The 17,421-nt window shown below is 37.8% G+C and overlaps 2 protein-coding genes across 5 annotated transcripts; one reads left to right on the top strand and one right to left on the bottom strand.

The window, feature by feature from the left end:
- Positions 1–762: 762 nt before the first annotated feature.
- Positions 763–5,418, bottom strand: LOC103401955 (serine/threonine-protein kinase PEPKR2). Of its 4 annotated transcripts, none has more exons than XM_008340681.4 (4): positions 4,963–5,418; positions 3,718–4,518; positions 2,264–2,560; positions 763–1,493 (listed from the first exon to the last, which is right to left on the bottom strand). In XM_008340681.4, the coding sequence occupies exons 2-4, from the start codon at positions 4,496–4,498 to the stop codon at positions 1,132–1,134; spliced, it is 1,440 nt and encodes a 479-aa protein (XP_008338903.1). In that variant the 5' UTR covers positions 4,499–4,518; positions 4,963–5,418; the 3' UTR covers positions 763–1,131. The 4 variants fall into 4 exon arrangements, with proteins under 4 accessions (XP_008338903.1, XP_008338905.1, XP_017178727.1 ...); XM_008340683.4 differs by having other exon boundaries at positions 3,718–4,515; positions 4,963–5,292; XM_017323238.3 differs by having other exon boundaries at positions 3,718–4,598; positions 4,963–5,284.
- A 7,701-nt stretch (positions 5,419–13,119) lies between these two features.
- Positions 13,120–17,159, top strand: LOC103401954 (phosphoribosylaminoimidazole-succinocarboxamide synthase, chloroplastic). Its single transcript, XM_008340680.4, has 12 exons — positions 13,120–13,586; positions 13,776–13,877; positions 14,067–14,196; positions 14,495–14,587; positions 14,670–14,758; positions 14,940–15,020; positions 15,471–15,560; positions 15,663–15,752; positions 15,855–15,905; positions 15,991–16,037; positions 16,657–16,714; positions 16,799–17,159. The coding sequence occupies exons 1-12, from the start codon at positions 13,269–13,271 to the stop codon at positions 16,859–16,861; spliced, it is 1,212 nt and encodes a 403-aa protein (XP_008338902.1). The 5' UTR covers positions 13,120–13,268; the 3' UTR covers positions 16,862–17,159.
- Positions 17,160–17,421: the final 262 nt, after the last annotated feature.

Here is a 17,421-nt window from a genome sequence, read left to right as displayed (position 1 = left end):
CTCGGCTAATGCATTAACTCTCTCTCTCTTCGATCCCCATTCCATAAGTCTTTAGCCCCTTTATATAGGTCCTCAATGAACCCCCAGCCTTGGATCTTCCCCATGTGGCATTTAATTAGCTAATGTAGACTAGCGTCCTGACACATTTTTACCTATCCATCCAATATTTGGTAGTGAAATGACATGTGTTCAGTCAAAGATGGCGCGCCTTTTCAAGGCCAAGAGGGTTAGATACTGCCACTAATAGAGGATCGCCACATGTTTTGATTGACGTTTGAGTAGACCTATCCTTGGAGACACACATCATAAAGTTGTCAGCGTGACCCACATGCCCTTGGCGCTCGCCAAGATCTTCGCACATTCTGGTTGGGCTGAGCTTATAGGATGTCGGATCTAGCTCTCGGAAGTATCTTCCTCTAAGCCCATCCCATGGTCTTTGAGCTTCTCAAACTCTTTTGGGCATTTCATGACCCCTTTATGGCATGCACCACTACTTGGGCCTAAAAGTGCCCAGCATTAACACCTATATGCTACAAACCCATAGAAATGACCATAGATAGAAGGTGAAATAATAACCTGCGCTCAAGGGATGCCACCGTGGCCTTCCGAACCAATAACATGCCGTGCATTTTAATTTTCATGCGTGGCATTTTAATAACAATAACACAAAATAATGGTGCAGGAATAAAAATGAGATCATTTACCTACACTGCTATACTAAGATCACAATGTGTGAACAACTCACAGGTGGAAGGCCTTCGCTCAAGAAAACACACCTTTTCAAACACCAAGAATAACTAGCATATTCTTACCTATTATACAAGTGATGAGAAAACATATCAAAATACAATGCAGCATCCTATTTACACATTCATTCTGTACATGGATTCTCTCACTTCATCAGGTTAGAATCATTATTAGGTTGAAGGAAAGAAATATGAAAGAGAAAGAAGAGTTGCGGAGAGATTTCACAGGCATATTGTAAACGACACCCAAACTACTACCTCGATCCAGTCGACATATGTCAAGTTGTTATCTTTGCTCACTGAAAATTACCCGGGAGGTTACTTTCAATTCCCCAGCTTAAAAACAGTGGAGATAATGATTGAAGGTGTCAGGTTGTCAGCAGGGTCAAAACGCTTTACAGAGGTTGTTAGCTTTCATGTTAGATGAACACTGCTGCTCGATTGGACGACCTGTCGGACCGCATACCCTGCTCCGTTTTGGCTCAGAAATTCTCACATGTGAAACTGCAGTGGCAAGTGCGTCCACCAAACCAGAATCGTCCTCATCTTCTGACTTGCAGCTATCAGAAGACGAAAGGAGACCTGAAGTTTCACTGAGAGAGCCATCTTCTGACTGGTTTAGACATGCCTTGAGTCTGGGTGGAATGACAAGCTGGCGAGAAGGTTCTCCTGCTTGGTTCTTCAATCTTGATTTAATGGGTAGTGCCTTTAGTGTTCGCTCAGTATAAAACAATATCCATGGATGCCCTGAGAAAACCCAAATATGTGTCATTCGTTTGGACCACTAAAACTTGCAAAAGAAATACATAACATAAAGATCAACAGAAAACACAATACACTTTGTTGCAATGTCAAGAGAGAGATGTAACAAGGACAAAGTATTATAAATGTTGAGTAATCAGGGTTGGCTTAACACTTGACTCAGTACTGATAATAATTTCTCTCCACGAGAAATTGAGCAAAAAGCTGCCAAATTGGCCAATTTCATGCGTGTACCAATTGAAGTATTTAAGAAAAATGAAGAATAAATACTCTGTAAGAGAAAAGAAAGATTTTGGTAAACCAAAATAAAAATAACAAGTAACATAATTTATTTCTAACTATATTTATAATAAAAAATTGTCATACAGTATTTCATTTCAGTCTGCTAGGTGGTCATTCCTTAAAAAGTCCCAAAAGTACTACCGTAACTAGTCAACCAGCATGTGCATAATTGTAAAGAATGGAGGAGGGAAAGAAAGGCATCTTAATATATTTCAAAAACACTATAGATGACACATATCTGAGAACAAGCATCATATAGAAGGCAATGGTTGACAAGTTATAGAAGTAAACGTCCATCGACATGCTAATTAGTTGTACTTTTCCTCCAACACAAAACAGATCGCATATAAGCACGTCCCAGATAATGAATATGAAACTTTTTACAAACATGTGTGAAAAGGGGTTGCATAAACCTAATCAAAGAGGTTGCACATAGTTAAAACTTCTCATATTAGGCATGACCACAAACTTACTTAGTACTTCATCTGCTGTTATCCGTACTGAAACATCCCTTGTCAGCATTCTCCCAATAAGATCCCGAGCAGGTTTCGAAATTGACTCCCATATCCCTGAATGGAAATCAAGTTTCACGTTCTTGATTGCCTCAAAAACTGCTTCTAAGGAGTCTCCTTGAAATGGAAGAATGCCAACCAAGAGTGCATGTAGGAGGACACCAGCACTCCAGACGTCCACCTTCTCAGAATACTTTCCTAGCAAAACTTCTGGTGCAACATAAGCTGGACTGCCAGCCAAACCAGTCAGATTTTGACCTGCAGAAGCATGAGAAAACATTGCAATCAGCTAATCAATATACAAAATAGAGGATACAAAGTACTATGAAGATTCCAAAGAAACATGCCGATATCTTACAAAATTACCAATAAAGACAACGCTCTTTAATGATATACTTGGACACAATATTCATAAATGAATGATCACAATAGGAACTCAGGCTCCCACTTATTACTATCACACTACATATTGGATCACGTCAAAAATTTGATATAGAAAGCTACAAGCCCCTGCCACTAGATCTAACAATTTTAAGTACCTAAAGTTGAGAGAGTGCAGCATCAACAGAAATTGGAATGAGACCAGGAACTGTAAATGACATATTAGCACATTTCTAGTAAAATAATTATAAAGAAATATAGAAAGGGCGTCCCAATAAAATGATAACAGATGATAGATGTATGTCACCTGGGTACAAGAACCAAGCACCGGAGTACATGTTAAGATCTCACAGTTGTAGTAGAGATACATAAGCTTAAAGGTTTAATATAAACTAAATACAGTAATTCAATCTAGAACAGGGCTCTGGAAGTTGTATCATTTCACAATGATGGACCCAGGCACGCAGCCAAAAGATAATACTAAAGCCTTGATATCCTTTGATTTTAGGTCTTTCCTGCATGGAACTGGCAGACAAACATGTATGATTATAAACATAAAGTTCAGTAAGAAAGTCTACCCGCAGAAGATAAGAACCTGTATAAGAGCACTAAAAGTCTGAAAAAATTTCTCTGTCTAACAAGATACAGTCATATGGCTTGCTCAAGCACAGTCACAGATCTTGCATAAATACTTCTTATATACAGGTTGAAGTTTAGCTTATCCTCCAGAAGGATACATTTCCTGATTTAATATTTCATTATTGTGTGAGGTTAAATGTAACTGAAAGGTACCATCTTACTAAGAATGCTACATTCTAAAAAAATAAAAAAATAAAAAAGTCTTCCTTGACTGACCCTATCCTCACACCCTTACAGTGTGCTCATGATAGTTGTTGATAATATGAACATGGATTTTAAAACATTTTATAGAGAATCAGGATGCTCTACGATCGGAAAACAGTTAAGAAAAACAAAAACATACAGTAAAAAAGTAGAAAATAATAATATCCTTGAAATAGGGGTAAGGTATTCACCATTTGATATTCTCATAGCCAGCCCAAAATCTGCTAGCTTTATTTTTCCTGCTTTTGTGAGAAGTATGTTCTCTGGCTTTATGTCTCTGTGCACTACCCCCATATCATGACAGTACTTGATAACTAGCATTACTTCCTTGAATATATTAGCAGCCCGTTGCTCTGAATACTGAACCTCCTGAATCATTTGATCAATTAGGCGCCCTCCAGAGCACAACTCCATCACAAGATGAAAACAATTCAACTCCTCATACACAGCCTGCAATGTCACAACCCCAGGATGACCAGACAAATGCTGCATTATCTCCACCTCCCTATGAACAGTCTCCTCCCCTTTCTTCAGAGTCTTACATGCATACTCTGCACCACTAACCCGGGACTGACACAACCAAACCGACCCAAACTTTCCATGCCCAAGTGTTTCACCCGAAACATAATCTTCTTCAATCTTATTCTTCCTACCCATCTGGGTAGCAACATCTATACACCCTATCTTCCTCTTGATACCTCTTCCAGGTGCAACCAAAGACGAAGTCCCACATGGCGGAGCAGTGGCAATGCCTGCAAGCCTACTTGTATGCGACACCACAGGTTCAGTGCTTGCATCATCTTCTTTGCACCGCTTCTTCAACCTTGTAAAATCCTCTAGAGAATAATGCGATGTAAGGGCCGATGATCTAGAATTGCATGACTTCGATGTCACATCTTCCGCCTGTGATGTCACATCTTCCAATGGATCTGGGTACGGGTCAGCCTCACCGCCTTTCCTCTTCTTCCTCATCAATTCAGAGTAACAAACTACTTTAATCCAGAAGCACAAAATCAGTACATTGTAATGGCAATTCACGCTTCTGGGTTTTGTTCCTACATAACCAAAATTTCTTTTTGTTTTTCGCATCAAAACAAAAAAAGCAATACAAAATTCAGTTCAATCAACTAAATTACACATTTTTTTGGCTACCCAGAATAGAAATCCAACATCTAGAGAATTCAACTGTCTTAGAATCAAATTTCGAGTAAAAAAAACAGACGAAAATCTCACTCAACTCCGCGACTACATTATACCCAGTAAATCCAACAAGTAAAATTTAAAACTCAATCACAAGGCAAAAAAAATAAAAAATAAAAAAATTCCGAGCAAATAAACCAAAACCCAAATCCACGATTTTCTTCTAATGACCAACAAATCGAAAAAAAAAAATTCTGAACAATTGGGAAAAAGAAAGAAGCTTTGAGTTAACTCACCCAATATCGGTCACATTTCAGAGTTGTACAGAGAGATCGGAAGGAAACCGACAAATCGGAAACAGCCAGCGGCGTTCGTGAGCGAGGAGCGGCGAACACCCGCGACTGAGAAATCGAGAAATCGATCGAACCAGAAACCCTAGAAATCCCGGGTTGCAAGATTTGATGAGGGAAATTCCCAATGTTTTATTTGGTAACAAAAATAATAAGAAGAAGAGAGAATATTAAATATTTTTATTTATTTATTTATTACGTCAAAAGGTTTGGTCGGGGTTTTAGTGTTCTGCGCCTTTTTACCTCTCCCGACGTGTCCTCTTTATACGACTGGATTCGGAATCCGAGGGGTAGAAATGGAGTGTGCATTGGGGCAGATCGGGTGCGGGCGGGAGTACGGCGGTGAAGGTGGGAAATGAGACGGTGGAATTGGTGTGACTTTGACGACACCTTTTGGGAAGCAGTGAACTTTTGACGCATGTGATGTGAAAAGTTGTTTGGAGTGGGTGCCACCTACACGTGGTAGTCATGTCCTAAATTGTATAGTATTACGTTAATTTATTTATTAAAGATAATGCTAGAGATATTAACGTTTAAAAAATTAAATTTGTAAATTAAATAATATATCATTAATAAAATATAAAGATGTTAATTAATGTTTAAGTAATAATCTACTATCAGCAAACACATCTTTTAGACACTATGTTGTTTGTTAAAATATAGCTATATGTTTTGATAAGTTAAGGGATCAATGGTCATGAATTTTTAGTAAAGGGATCATTACTCTAATTGGGTTAGAGGGTCTATTGCTACAATTTCCTCTTAAACATTTGTTTTGCACTGTTAAAGTTTTTTTTTTTTGTTGACAACAGGGCATAGACCCGAAAGAAAAGGAAGATTACAATAGAATATCACGAGACCACGAGACCCCAGCTATATATGCAACTAGCAATTGATGACAAAAATGATGAGCTTGCTAAAAAAACACTGAACCCAAATTGCATGACAAACTCAAACGAGTCAAATCATCAGCAACAAAATTCTTTTACGATAGATATGACGAATTTCACAAGACCAACTTTGGTGCATAAGGGCACGACAATTCAGTACTAAACTTCCAAGAGGGTCATTATCCAGTTTTGCATTTGAAATCAATTGAACCGCAAGAGTAGAATCTGATTCTACCATAATCTTCTTAATTCCATTATTCCATGCAAGTTGTAGCCCAATAAAAACACCTCAAACTTCAATACATAGAATCTCACCCCGACCAAGATTAGCACAAAAATCAGAAACCTATGCCCTTAATGAGTTTCTGAGGACATTGCCAACACGAATGAAGTTGACCTCTCCCTTGTAACATAGATAACAGCGGGGTTGATGAAGGTACAACAGAGGGAGGCCTGTGTGGAGTCAGTCTTGCCATCACCATCTCAGACAACCGAGTATTCATGGGAGTTCTCGAGATCCGTCGAAAATGACGCGATCTGGGTTTCCAAGCCTGATGAGATTCTTCTGGATCTCTGGAAACCAATTGTCAGGTACGAGTTTTCTTATCTCGTGACGACTACAGGTCGTTGTAAATTTCAATTCTCACCGAAATTCAATGGGGCGCTTCTGGCGCGGTGGGAGATACAGAAAATGGACATACATTTTATTATGTGAGATTTTTGGCTAGCAGAGGTGGGAGGTAGGTAATGTTTCACCGGATTTATGTCGTTGTGCTTTCCACTAACATGAGAGCTTTTCGTGCTGATAACGTGTTGTAAAATCGACAGTGGGTGCAGTGGAATAAATAAACAGGACACAAAATTTACGAGGTTCCTCTACAGTCAGTGTGACTGAAGTACATATTCGGGGCAGCAGTGATGCTTTCATTGTAATCTGCAATAATAAGAGTACAAAGATAACTCTCTCTATTATCTCCTATCCTCTTCTTTCCTCTCTCTCTCTACCGTGAGTCTCTCTGTATGTTTTTTTTTTATTGCATTCGAGTGCTCTATTTATAGAGCAACTCGTATTATTACAATTTGACATTTACAACACCCAATGTAGAAAAACGATCTCCTGCATCCAAAGTTAATTTCCATTTTCATGGGTATTGAAAACTTATGCCAAAGTTGAAAACCCATTCTGTGTGAGAATTGGAAAGTCTTCCAAGGTACTGTGGGCATTCACTACCCAGCAGTATTTTCAACAAAGCGAATCGAATTGAGATTTAGTGGAAAGATAATGAGGCTATTTAGACATTCTCAACAAAGAGAAGGACACTACGTAGTGCTTATTAAAATTAATTTGTGATACATGCAAAGACAAAGCCAAAGATTCAATGGATGGGGGCAATACTTAAACAATAAAATCACAAATTAAAAAAGCTAAAGAATTACTAAACCAAATACTTATATATTAATACATAAAAAATTTCATTACAATATCCCTCGACTCATTTTCATATTTTAAAAGCGTTGCATGACAACTTCATTACTAACACAATCAAATATCTCTCTATCTATAAAAAAAATAATCATGTTATCATTTATCCATTAGTCACCTATTTGATTTCTCAATCTATTCTTCCAAAATTCTTGGGTGAAAATGTGCAGTATCAATTAGAACGATTAATGCTAATATCACAAGCAAATAAACTAGTGATACACTTTGCTAATGTCAGAAGCATGTTCATTTTTTTTGCAACCAAATGAGTGGGGGCATCTGCCCCCTAACCCATGGTGGCTCTGTCCATGAACACATGTTTGATTACAAAAAAAAAAATGTCATATTGATAGATAAATACAATTAAGAAATAACATATATGAATAGGGCTATAAGAAGAAATAATTAAAGAGATAATTAGAAGGAGGTTTAATTCGTATGCTACATTTTAAAGCGATGATTATTAGTAATAAAATAGTCCTAAACTCAAAGAATCGAACATATTTTAATAAAACAACTATTTTTAATATGGGTCAAAATTTGAACCCATTTCGTAGCATAAATTACACGAAACTTTTTCTAGAACAAGAAAATGAGACATGGGTGCTTACCTCAGTTATTTAAATAGTTGACCTATGCATATACATCACTTGTTTTGGATATTTATCTACGCGATTTCATCTCCCATCAAAATTCGGGAAACAAAATCCCAAATCCGATTTGAAAACAAAAATTTTATTTTACTTAATTAATCCACGCGCGAAATCAGGTAACTGGTAATCCTATTCTCCCAAACCCAACTGTATCTGTATCGTTACGGATTCGAATCCTTTTAACTTTCCCCTTTCAGGCCAGCACAAATCTTCACCTTTTGTCCATACAAATCCCCTACGCCCCACCTCACTATCTCTTTCCACGTTTCCACATCTTATTCGCTGTTGACAGCCCACAGTTTCAAACAAATGGCTTGTAGATCCCAATTGTAATAGGTCGGCACGCACCCGATCCCCGCCGCCACAAGATGTACGCGTCAAATTTTCAAAAACGTGTGAAATCGCCTATATATATATATATTGTTCGCGTCAGGAATTTCCGTCGGGGATGTTTCCTGGCCGACGAGCACACAGCTCCCTGGGAGGTTGGCGCCGGTTGAGGGCTGCTGTCGGGCTTCTGCTTCACTGTCGGGCTTTGTCAGGCAAGTCTCGTCGGGCAAGTCTTGTCGGGCAAGACTCTTCGGGCAAGGCTCGTCAGGTAAGGCTGAAAAAGAAGGACAGAGTTAACTTTGAGAGGTGCCTTTGTGGGGCCTTAGGTGTAGGCCTTGAGGCTCACAATCAAGGTTAACTTTTAGGTGCTCAGGCATGCCACTGCCATCTTCAGTATGGCAGATGTGAAATGGATGTCGAGTCTTAGTTGTATATATGTATATACCCGAGAAACCGTGTTAGTTATGACAGGTGCCTTTGTGGGGCCTTAGGTGTAGGCCTTGAGGCTTTCTATCAATAACTAAACCAGTGCTCGAACACATCATATTTGTTCTCATGATTGCATGAGTCTTATAACTATTATACTTCTGATTACCCGAGTCTGAGAGGTAGAATGAACCCAAATAGGTGCCTTTGTAGGGCCTTAGATGTAGGCCTTGAGGCTTCCCATTAGAGTTCGTTCTTATGCTCAAACGTTCTAGACCGCAGAACGGAATGAATCCAAATAGGTGCCTTCGTGGGGCCTTAGGTGTAGGCTTTGAGGCTTCCTATCAATAACTAAACCAGTGCTCGAACACATCATATTTGTTCTCGTGATTGCATGAGTCTTATAACTATTATACTTCTGATTACCCGAGTCCGAGAGGTAGAATGAACCCAAATAGGTGCCTTTGTAGGGCCTTAGATGTAGGCCTTGAGGCTTCCCATTAGAGTTCGTTCTTATGCTCAAACGTTCTAGACCGCAGAACGGAATGAATCCAAATAGGTGCCTTCGTGAGGCCTTAGGTGTAGGCCTTGAGGCTTCCTATCAGAATCCATTCCATGCTTAAGCGTTATATGATAATCATAATGTAATAGAAATAAGACTAAGAGGTAGGTCGATTACTTGCGCCCCAAGTAATTTCGGACTTCTCGTTTCTCAAGGATTGTCGTGGATGGGTTAAGTTCACATAAGGTTCTTTTTTATGCCTTAAGGCCAAAGACTTTTAACTAATCAGATTTGCATGCCCGAGGGCTTAGGACTTGGATCTGGTTTGAACACTGAAGATATATTCAAATCGGATCCGAGTACTAAGAAAACCTTTTAATAGTCATCTTGCTAGAAATAACTTGAATATAACTGGAAGTATACAACATATTGCTAGGCTAATGAATGAAAAGACAAAAACAAAGAAGGTCGGGCAAGGTTTAACCTTGTCGGGTAAGGCTGATCGTCTTGCAGGTTCCTATCTTTATAGTTTATCAAGGGTCTGAAAGCTTTATAGAGAGAGAGATTACAAAAGGTGAATCGATACTACAGCAAGGTTGAACAAGGTAGCAGAGCTATAACAAAGGTTTGAGTGAAGGTTTATCCTGCGAGGGATGAAGGCTTGTCTCGAGAGGGATGAAGGCTTGGGCTGACTACAGCTTCGTTTTGAAGGCAAATCTGGTTTTGAAGGCTAATTGTTCGCGTTTTCAAATATCACGAGTCCTCAGCTATATATGCAACTAGCAATTGATGACAAAAAGGATGAGCTTGCTAAAAAAACACTGAACCCAAATTGCATGACAAACTCAAACGAGTCAAATCATCAGCAACAAAATTCTTTTACGATAGATATGACGAATTTCACAAGACCAACTTTGGTGCATAAGGGCACGATAATTCAGTACTAAACTTCCGAGAGGGTCATTATCCAGTTTTGCATTTGAAATCAATTGAACCGCAAGAGTAGAATATGATTCTATCATAATCTTCTTAATTCTATTATTCCATGCAAGTTGTAGCCCAATAAAAACACCTCAAACTTCAATACATAGAATCTCACCCCGACCAAGATTAGCACAAAAATCAGAAACCTATGCCCTTAATGAGTTTCTGAGGACATTGCCAACACTAATGAAGTTGACCTCTCCCTTGTAACACCCATCAACATTAAGCTTTACCCAACCCTCAGGCGGAGGTTCCCAATGAAGAAAAACATGTGTTCAAAGAGGTTCTACAAAAGAAACCATATTCGCCCGTAGCCAATCTTTCAAGTAGGTAATGATCACATATTTTGGGTCATTAGGGGAGCAAAATCCTATTCAAAAATACTTTCGTTTCACCAGTAGTATAAGAACCAGTAGGCAATGCAAAAAATAAGTCTTCATGCGAAATTATCCGAGACTAATATAGAAATTTTGGAGTAATAACATCAAAATTTTTTTATCGAATAGGCTACTAAAGATTCATTTCTCTATTAATTAAAAATGAATGTGCACAAAAGTTACAAAATTTATGAGAATTATGAGAGAACATTGGTTCAATATCCTAGTGGACATTGACTACCTGGAAAGGCCAATGTGTATTGCATTAATGTTAACATGGTATCATGTTACGTGTTGGACACATGATGAATGTACAAATGCTTGTCTGTTGAACAAGTTCATTAAACACTGATCGCTCAGACCTAATACATCATCGGTATCTTATGCTATTACCATATCATACCAGCCGATTTATTTGATATATCGAAAAATATACCAAAAGTTTGACATGACAATGGTAATTGATTTGAGATGCCAAAAAATTGGTATAGTAATTGATATAATGGTTTTGGTACGGTAATCGTACTAAACCCAGCCTTACTCAAAACCACTTGAAGATTCATCTCAGAAATCTTCAGCCGAAATACTTGTTGATAAAGCTCTGTTTGTAAGATTTGCTTCAACATGAGATACGTTGTAGCAATCATAGATGACAACATGTGTTTTGACATAAATTCCTATCACATAAATCTTGATTGCAATATGGATAAAAAAAATTGATTTGCATTGTAAACTACCATTAAGATTTGAAAGAGTATGATGATTAGTTCACATATACTTCTACTAATTAGAATAATGATGAAATGCGGTTTGTTTTGTTTTGTTTTGTTTTTATTTTGGTCAAACTAAAGATTTTATTCAATCAAGTCTAATTGATAAGTTCACATCCTCGGCAAGAATATTAAAAAAAAAAAATCGGGACCAATACAATTCCAAATAAAAGTTTCCACTACAGATTGCATGAAAGCTACAATAGCGTGCGATGCTCTGTTGGTTTCTTGATGAAAAAACACAAACTCCACAGATTCCATACCACTTGCAAGGTTCCATATATCGTGCAAAATATCTTCCAGTTTCGCATCAATAACCATTCTTCGATTAATCATACGAACCAGCTTCGATGAAATGCAGTTAGGTGTCACTTATAATTTGTAAAATTACATTAATTCATTGATTAATAAGTTGCTTTCTTTCCAAACCGAGCTTTTGTCTGATAGTTTGTTAATGCAGTCATCGTCATCGTGCCTTCCCCTTCTCCATCGCTTATCCCAATCTTGAACCCACACCCCAACCTCCACCTTTCTAGTCTTCTTCAGTCGCCCCCCATATTCGCAAACCACCCACAACCGCCCCAAATCTTCAAATTTTGAATTCCCAACCGCCCTCGATGCCGCAAGCTTTTTTCAATGGGTAAATCACCAAAATGGTCCCTGAGATTTGTATAACTCATCACTTTGGTCCATGAGATTCCAAATCGATAAAAGTGGTCCCTAAGATTGTCCACCATCCATCATTTTGGTCATTCCGTTAAAAACTCCGTTAAGTGTCCCGGAGCTCTTGGCCGGAAGTTTGGGCAATTTTCAAAGCTTCGTAAGTCAATCGTTTCTTAACCAAATTCAACCCATACTATATCAAAATGAAGATAGGAAAGTGTAGAATAATATCATACCTATTTCAAAGCTCAATGGGTGCCGGAGATGGCCGGAAAATAGCCTCAAAGTTGACTGGTCCAAGTGAAAACTTGAAAACTCACCGGAAATTGGGTAAACTTTAAACGTTTATAACTTCTTCAATACTCAACAAAATCAAGTGATTTAAAAACGAAAATCATACTTCTCGACGAGACGAAGGGAATGGTACCTTTTTCGACAGCTAACTCGCCCTTTTTTGGTCAGAAAATGGCTCGAAAGTGACTATCTCGAGACCAAGATAGCCACTTTCAAACAGTTTTTGGCCAAATCACGGCGAGTTAGCTGTAAAAAAAAGGCACCATTCTCTTTGTTTTTGAATCACTTGATTTCTTTGAGTATTGAAGAAGTTTTGAACGTTTAAAGTTTACCTAGTTTCCGGCGAGTTTTCAAGTTTTCACTCGGACCTGTCAACTTTGAGACTATTTTCCGGCAATCTCCGGCAACCATTGGGCTTCGAAATAGGTATAATCTTATTCTACACTTTCCTATCTTCATTTTGATTTATTATGGGTCGAATTTGGTTAAGAAACGATTGAGTTACGAAGCTTTGAAAATTGCCCAAATTTCCGACCAAGAGTTCCAGGACACTTAACAGAGTTTTTAACGGAAGGACTAAAATGATGGATGATAGACAAATTGAGGGACCACTTTTATTGATTTGGAATCTCAGGGACCAAAGTGATGTGTTATGTAAATCTCATGGATCATTTTGACGATTTACTTTTTTTCAATTGATTTTTATTCGTTTTTCTTCTTCCAAGTTTTCTGATCCTTTAGATCAGAGCATACAAATCTAACCGTTGAAAACCAACGGCTGATGTCTCACGCAATTAAAAAGTAAAAACCAACGACAGTACATAAAAGCGCAACGGCCGAATCTGCGGCCACCGCGAGACTCCAATTTCAACCGCCGCAAATGGCCCAGTATACTCCAACCTTAAACCCTCCCAAAGCCCTAATCCTCAAGCGCTCAAATCCCGATCCCTCTTTCTCTTCCTTCTCAACATTCACAACCCCAAAACCCAAATCCATTAACTTCCCAAAATTCTCCATGTCAGTCACGGCGGCCCAAAACCAGCAGCACTACCAGGAACCGCCGTCCTTGGAAGCTCTAATCAACGGTGCTCGCAAAGAAGAGGTGCTTGGCGTTATCAAGAGTTCGTCGTTTCACTGCCTCTCCGAAACCAACCTCCACCTCACAGTTCCTGGCCTCAAATCCAAAATTAGAGGCAAGGTATGAAAAACCCAAATAAAAAAAGATGACTTTTTTTTATTTTTGCTTCATTTATTTTTCATATATTTGTTCAATGTCTGTAGTGGATTTTGCTTCACATATAACTTGGGATTTTGTTTCTCAAGAAACCAACTTTTGGGTTTTTTTTTTTAATTTAAATGGGAATAGGGGTAATTCTCTGTTTTACAGGTTAGAGATGTTTATGACAATGGGGATTATCTAGTTATGGTTACGACGGATAGGCAGAGTGCATTTGACAGAATTCTTGCTTCCATTCCCTTCAAAGGACAGGTGTGTTCCCAGTTCATACCCCAAAGGAAGTAAATTTCTTATATGTGAGTTTTCTGTATTGCGTTTAGTTGAATTTGTTACGGAAAAAGAGTCATCACACAATGTGTTATCGAAAATACAGTAGTCAATACATGGTTGATGGATAACTAGTAGTAGTATCTGAAATTTCATTGTTTCTATGATATTTAGGTCCTTAATGAGACAAGTTTATGGTGGTTTGACAAAACTCAACACATAACTTCGAACGCAGTTGTTTCGGCTCCAGATGAAAATGTAACAATTGCAAAGAAATGTTCTGTTTTTCCCGTTGAGTTTGTGGGTAAGATATTATATTCATTGTGTTTAGCACTTTTTAAATTAGCTATTTATGCATCTGCCTAGTCTTTCATCTTCATAATTATGGAGGAAAAGTATGATAGCTTAAACCTTTTTCTTTACTTCTTCTCATAATTATGAAGGAAAGTATTTTAATTAATACTGCAGATAAAATTTTGGTGATGAATTGGCTTGCTTTTTTTCTTTCCTTGTCACGTAAAGTTAGTAGTTGTTGAGTCAAAAATTTCATACGTTCATTAAGTTATAAAGTCGTTGCACTACTTTTGCTGCTAATTTTGTAGTCAGAGGTTTTGTGACGGGAAGTACTGATACGTCATTATGGACGGTCTACAAAAATGGTGCTCGAAATTACTGTGGCAATGTACTCCCAGATGGTGCGCTCTCTGATTATTAATTATTATTATTTTTTTTAAAATTTAAAACAAAATTTTGTCTCATTGTTTATTCATGTTCTAGGCTTGGTAAAAAGCCAAAAGCTTCCTGCAAATATACTCACACCGACAACTAAGGCTGCAGATCATGATGTTCCCGTTACCCCAGATGAGGTTTGCTCTCTTTGATATCATTTGTTATCTAACTCGGACAAAAAGGGAAGGAGAAAAGAGTATCGTAATACTAATATCGGATAATCAATTTGTGTTGTAGATGGAACTAGGTCATTATGTTGTGCTGGTTTTTCTAGTGGGTTTGAATGTATTAATATAGCTTCATGCAATTTTCTCGCAGATAATTGAACGCGGACTAATGACTCAAGCTGAGTATGATGAAGTAAGCAGGAAAGCACTAAGCCTGTTTGAGTACGGACAGGTAAATCGCCTTTCTTCTTATCGTCTTACTGGAATGAACCTCTTAAAATGTAATATCTGAAAACATATTGAGACAAGAGCCAGCCTTAAAAAAATTCTTTTGATCAGTTTGAAAAGTTTTTAATTTATTTCCCCTCTTGTTTCAGTTTTTTTTTTTTTTTTTTTTTTCTGGTTCCTTATTGATCATGTAGGGTCACAACTCTTTGTTGTATGCTTTGATCTTGGTCTTTAATTTTGTATTTGGTGTACTGCTTCCTTTACCAAGGATTTTGTGTGTGTGTGAGTGTAAGTTTATCGAGCATAAACATTGAGCAATCCAAATAAAATTGGCCAAGGTAACCAGCTGTATGTTTTTGTGGGGAATTATCATAATTGAGTTCAGATACTGACCGAATCAAGTTCTTGACTATCAGCCAGTCTTACCAGTTATACCATTTACTTCATGCTGCAGCATGTGGCATTGGAACATGGCTTGATATTGGTAGACACAAAATATGAATTCGGAAAGGGCCAGGATGGTTCCATTCTTTTGATTGATGAGGTTTAGCTTTCTCTTCTGTAAAGTTTAATAGTTCTCTCGGACTCATACTACACTTTTTCAAAGAATGTAATGAGAGTTGATTTCCACTCCTTTCCATTGTAGGTGCATACACCTGATTCAAGTAGATATTGGATTGCACATACTTATGAGGAGCGATTTCAGAATGGTCTTGAACCTGAAAATGTTGATAAAGTATGCAATGCATTGATACTGTTATGTTCTATTCGCACTTTTAATCTTATGATCTTATAGACAAATTACATTTTGTCTGATGTTTATATCTTTAATTTTTAGGAGTTCTTGAGGTTGTGGTTCAAAGATCACTGCAATCCTTACGAAGATGAGGTAGGCACATGAAGTTCAATTATATTTCTTTTTTGCGTTTGCATGTGAAAATTTCAAATCTCACTGTGATGATTCAAAAATTTAGGTCCTCCCTGATGCTCCTGAGGAACTTGTTTGTGAACTAGCTTGGCGGTATGTCACTTCTTTACTGTGCCTTATCATAATTTATCATATACTCTATTATAATGCCTTCTACATGCTTCATGGATGTAAACAAGGAGTGTTAATCCGGCCAGCCGATCCAGCAGGTCAGGAGCACCTGTAGGCTTGATTCGAGCCACTTAAATCCCAAAATACTTGATAAAAACTACTAATTGACTTGTTAGAAATTTGTACTTGGTAATGCATTTTATGATGGAATATCATCTTAATTGAAAGACATCTGATTTTCCTACCTTGTTGATGAGGGGTTTGTTAGGGTATTCTGTCTAAGCAAAACATGGACGGGTATCTGACAGTAGTACTAGTATGTATTGTCTTTTAATCCTTCGTCCCTCTGCTCATATTGTGATTAGGAATGTTTCGCTGATGTCAATTCATCCTTCGTTCCCTCCTCCCTCGCTTTCCTGGGTTTCTCTTCCTCCTCCCCTATCTGTCTTCCCCTTGTATCTAAATAGAATTACCCTTGCCCTTATTGTGTTATTGTTTGATAAGCTCCGTACAGAAGTGTCGAAGTTTCAAGATTTTTGTACCTACTACTACTACTACTACTACTACTACTACTAAAACTGATATTATTCTTTGATGACAGATACATTTTCCTGTACGAGACAATAACAAAATCAAAATTCAAGTTGCCCTCCACAGAGGTAAAAAATAAACATACTTAATTTAACATGTTACGTGTATTTTGTAGAGATTATTGTAACATAATTTTTGACTTTTTCATTCAGGAACCAATACATGATCGGATATCACGAAATGTTGCGCGGGCGTTGTCATCTCTGGCTCGATAACTTGGTAGTGTGAAGAAGAACAAATTTTGTACTGGAATTGAGTTAACCCTTCCTTTCCACCCGAAAGAGGAAAGTATCCGAAATGATTGGATGCAGTTTGTTGTGCTGTTTCATGGATATTGTCTCTAGGGTTAGGGGTTTAACCAGTGGCTTGTATCCATCAATAGGCTAGGTACTACTGGGTATAATTAAGCCAAAAGCATTTTAGGCTGCCATAAGCTTTGCTTCGAGTGTGCTTGCGTACTTACATGTCATGAGTCCTTATATTATTGGTTCCTCCGTTACAATAACTACCAAATTAACCTTTGTTTTTTCTGACCTAGTACAAAATCGACATTATGCGTAAGTAGCCTTTTACCACAATGGTGGAAAGGCGTTGAGCCCCGTTAAGCATGTTCATATCTAACTTGAGAGACTTAAATAGACTTAACGGAGACTTATCCAAATTTTTTCACCACAAGCTTATCTTCCGATTACCCTATTATCATGGAGATCATTAATCTAATTTAGCCTTTTATATTTGTTTTTGAACGATTATCTCTCAAATTAGATATGAACAT

The sequence above is a fragment of the Malus domestica genome, chromosome 15 (genome assembly GCF_042453785.1).
Source record: "Malus domestica chromosome 15, GDT2T_hap1".
Lineage (NCBI taxonomy): Eukaryota > Viridiplantae > Streptophyta > Magnoliopsida > Rosales > Rosaceae > Malus > Malus domestica.
The sequence above is the reverse complement of the archived record's forward strand: the minus strand, read 5'-3'. Positions and strand labels throughout refer to the sequence as shown.

Excerpts from the sequence above, each read along its gene's own strand:
- LOC103401955 (XM_008340681.4), bottom strand. The coding sequence starts at position 4,498 with ATGAGGAAGAAGAGGAAAGGCGGTGAGGCTGACCCGTACCCAGATCCA. Across the intron at positions 2,561-3,717 it reads GGCTATGAGAATATCAAATG|GTCAAAATCTGACTGGTTTG; the intron begins GTGAATACCTTA and ends ATGCTTCTGCAG. Across the intron at positions 1,494-2,263 it reads AACAGCAGATGAAGTACTAA|GGCATCCATGGATATTGTTT; the intron begins GTAAGTTTGTGG and ends GGGTTTTCTCAG.
- LOC103401954 (XM_008340680.4), top strand. The coding sequence starts at position 13,269 with ATGGCCCAGTATACTCCAACCTTAAACCCTCCCAAAGCCCTAATCCTC. Across the intron at positions 15,561-15,662 it reads CCATTCTTTTGATTGATGAG|GTGCATACACCTGATTCAAG; the intron begins GTTTAGCTTTCT and ends TTTCCATTGTAG. Across the intron at positions 15,753-15,854 it reads AACCTGAAAATGTTGATAAA|GAGTTCTTGAGGTTGTGGTT; the intron begins GTATGCAATGCA and ends TTTAATTTTTAG.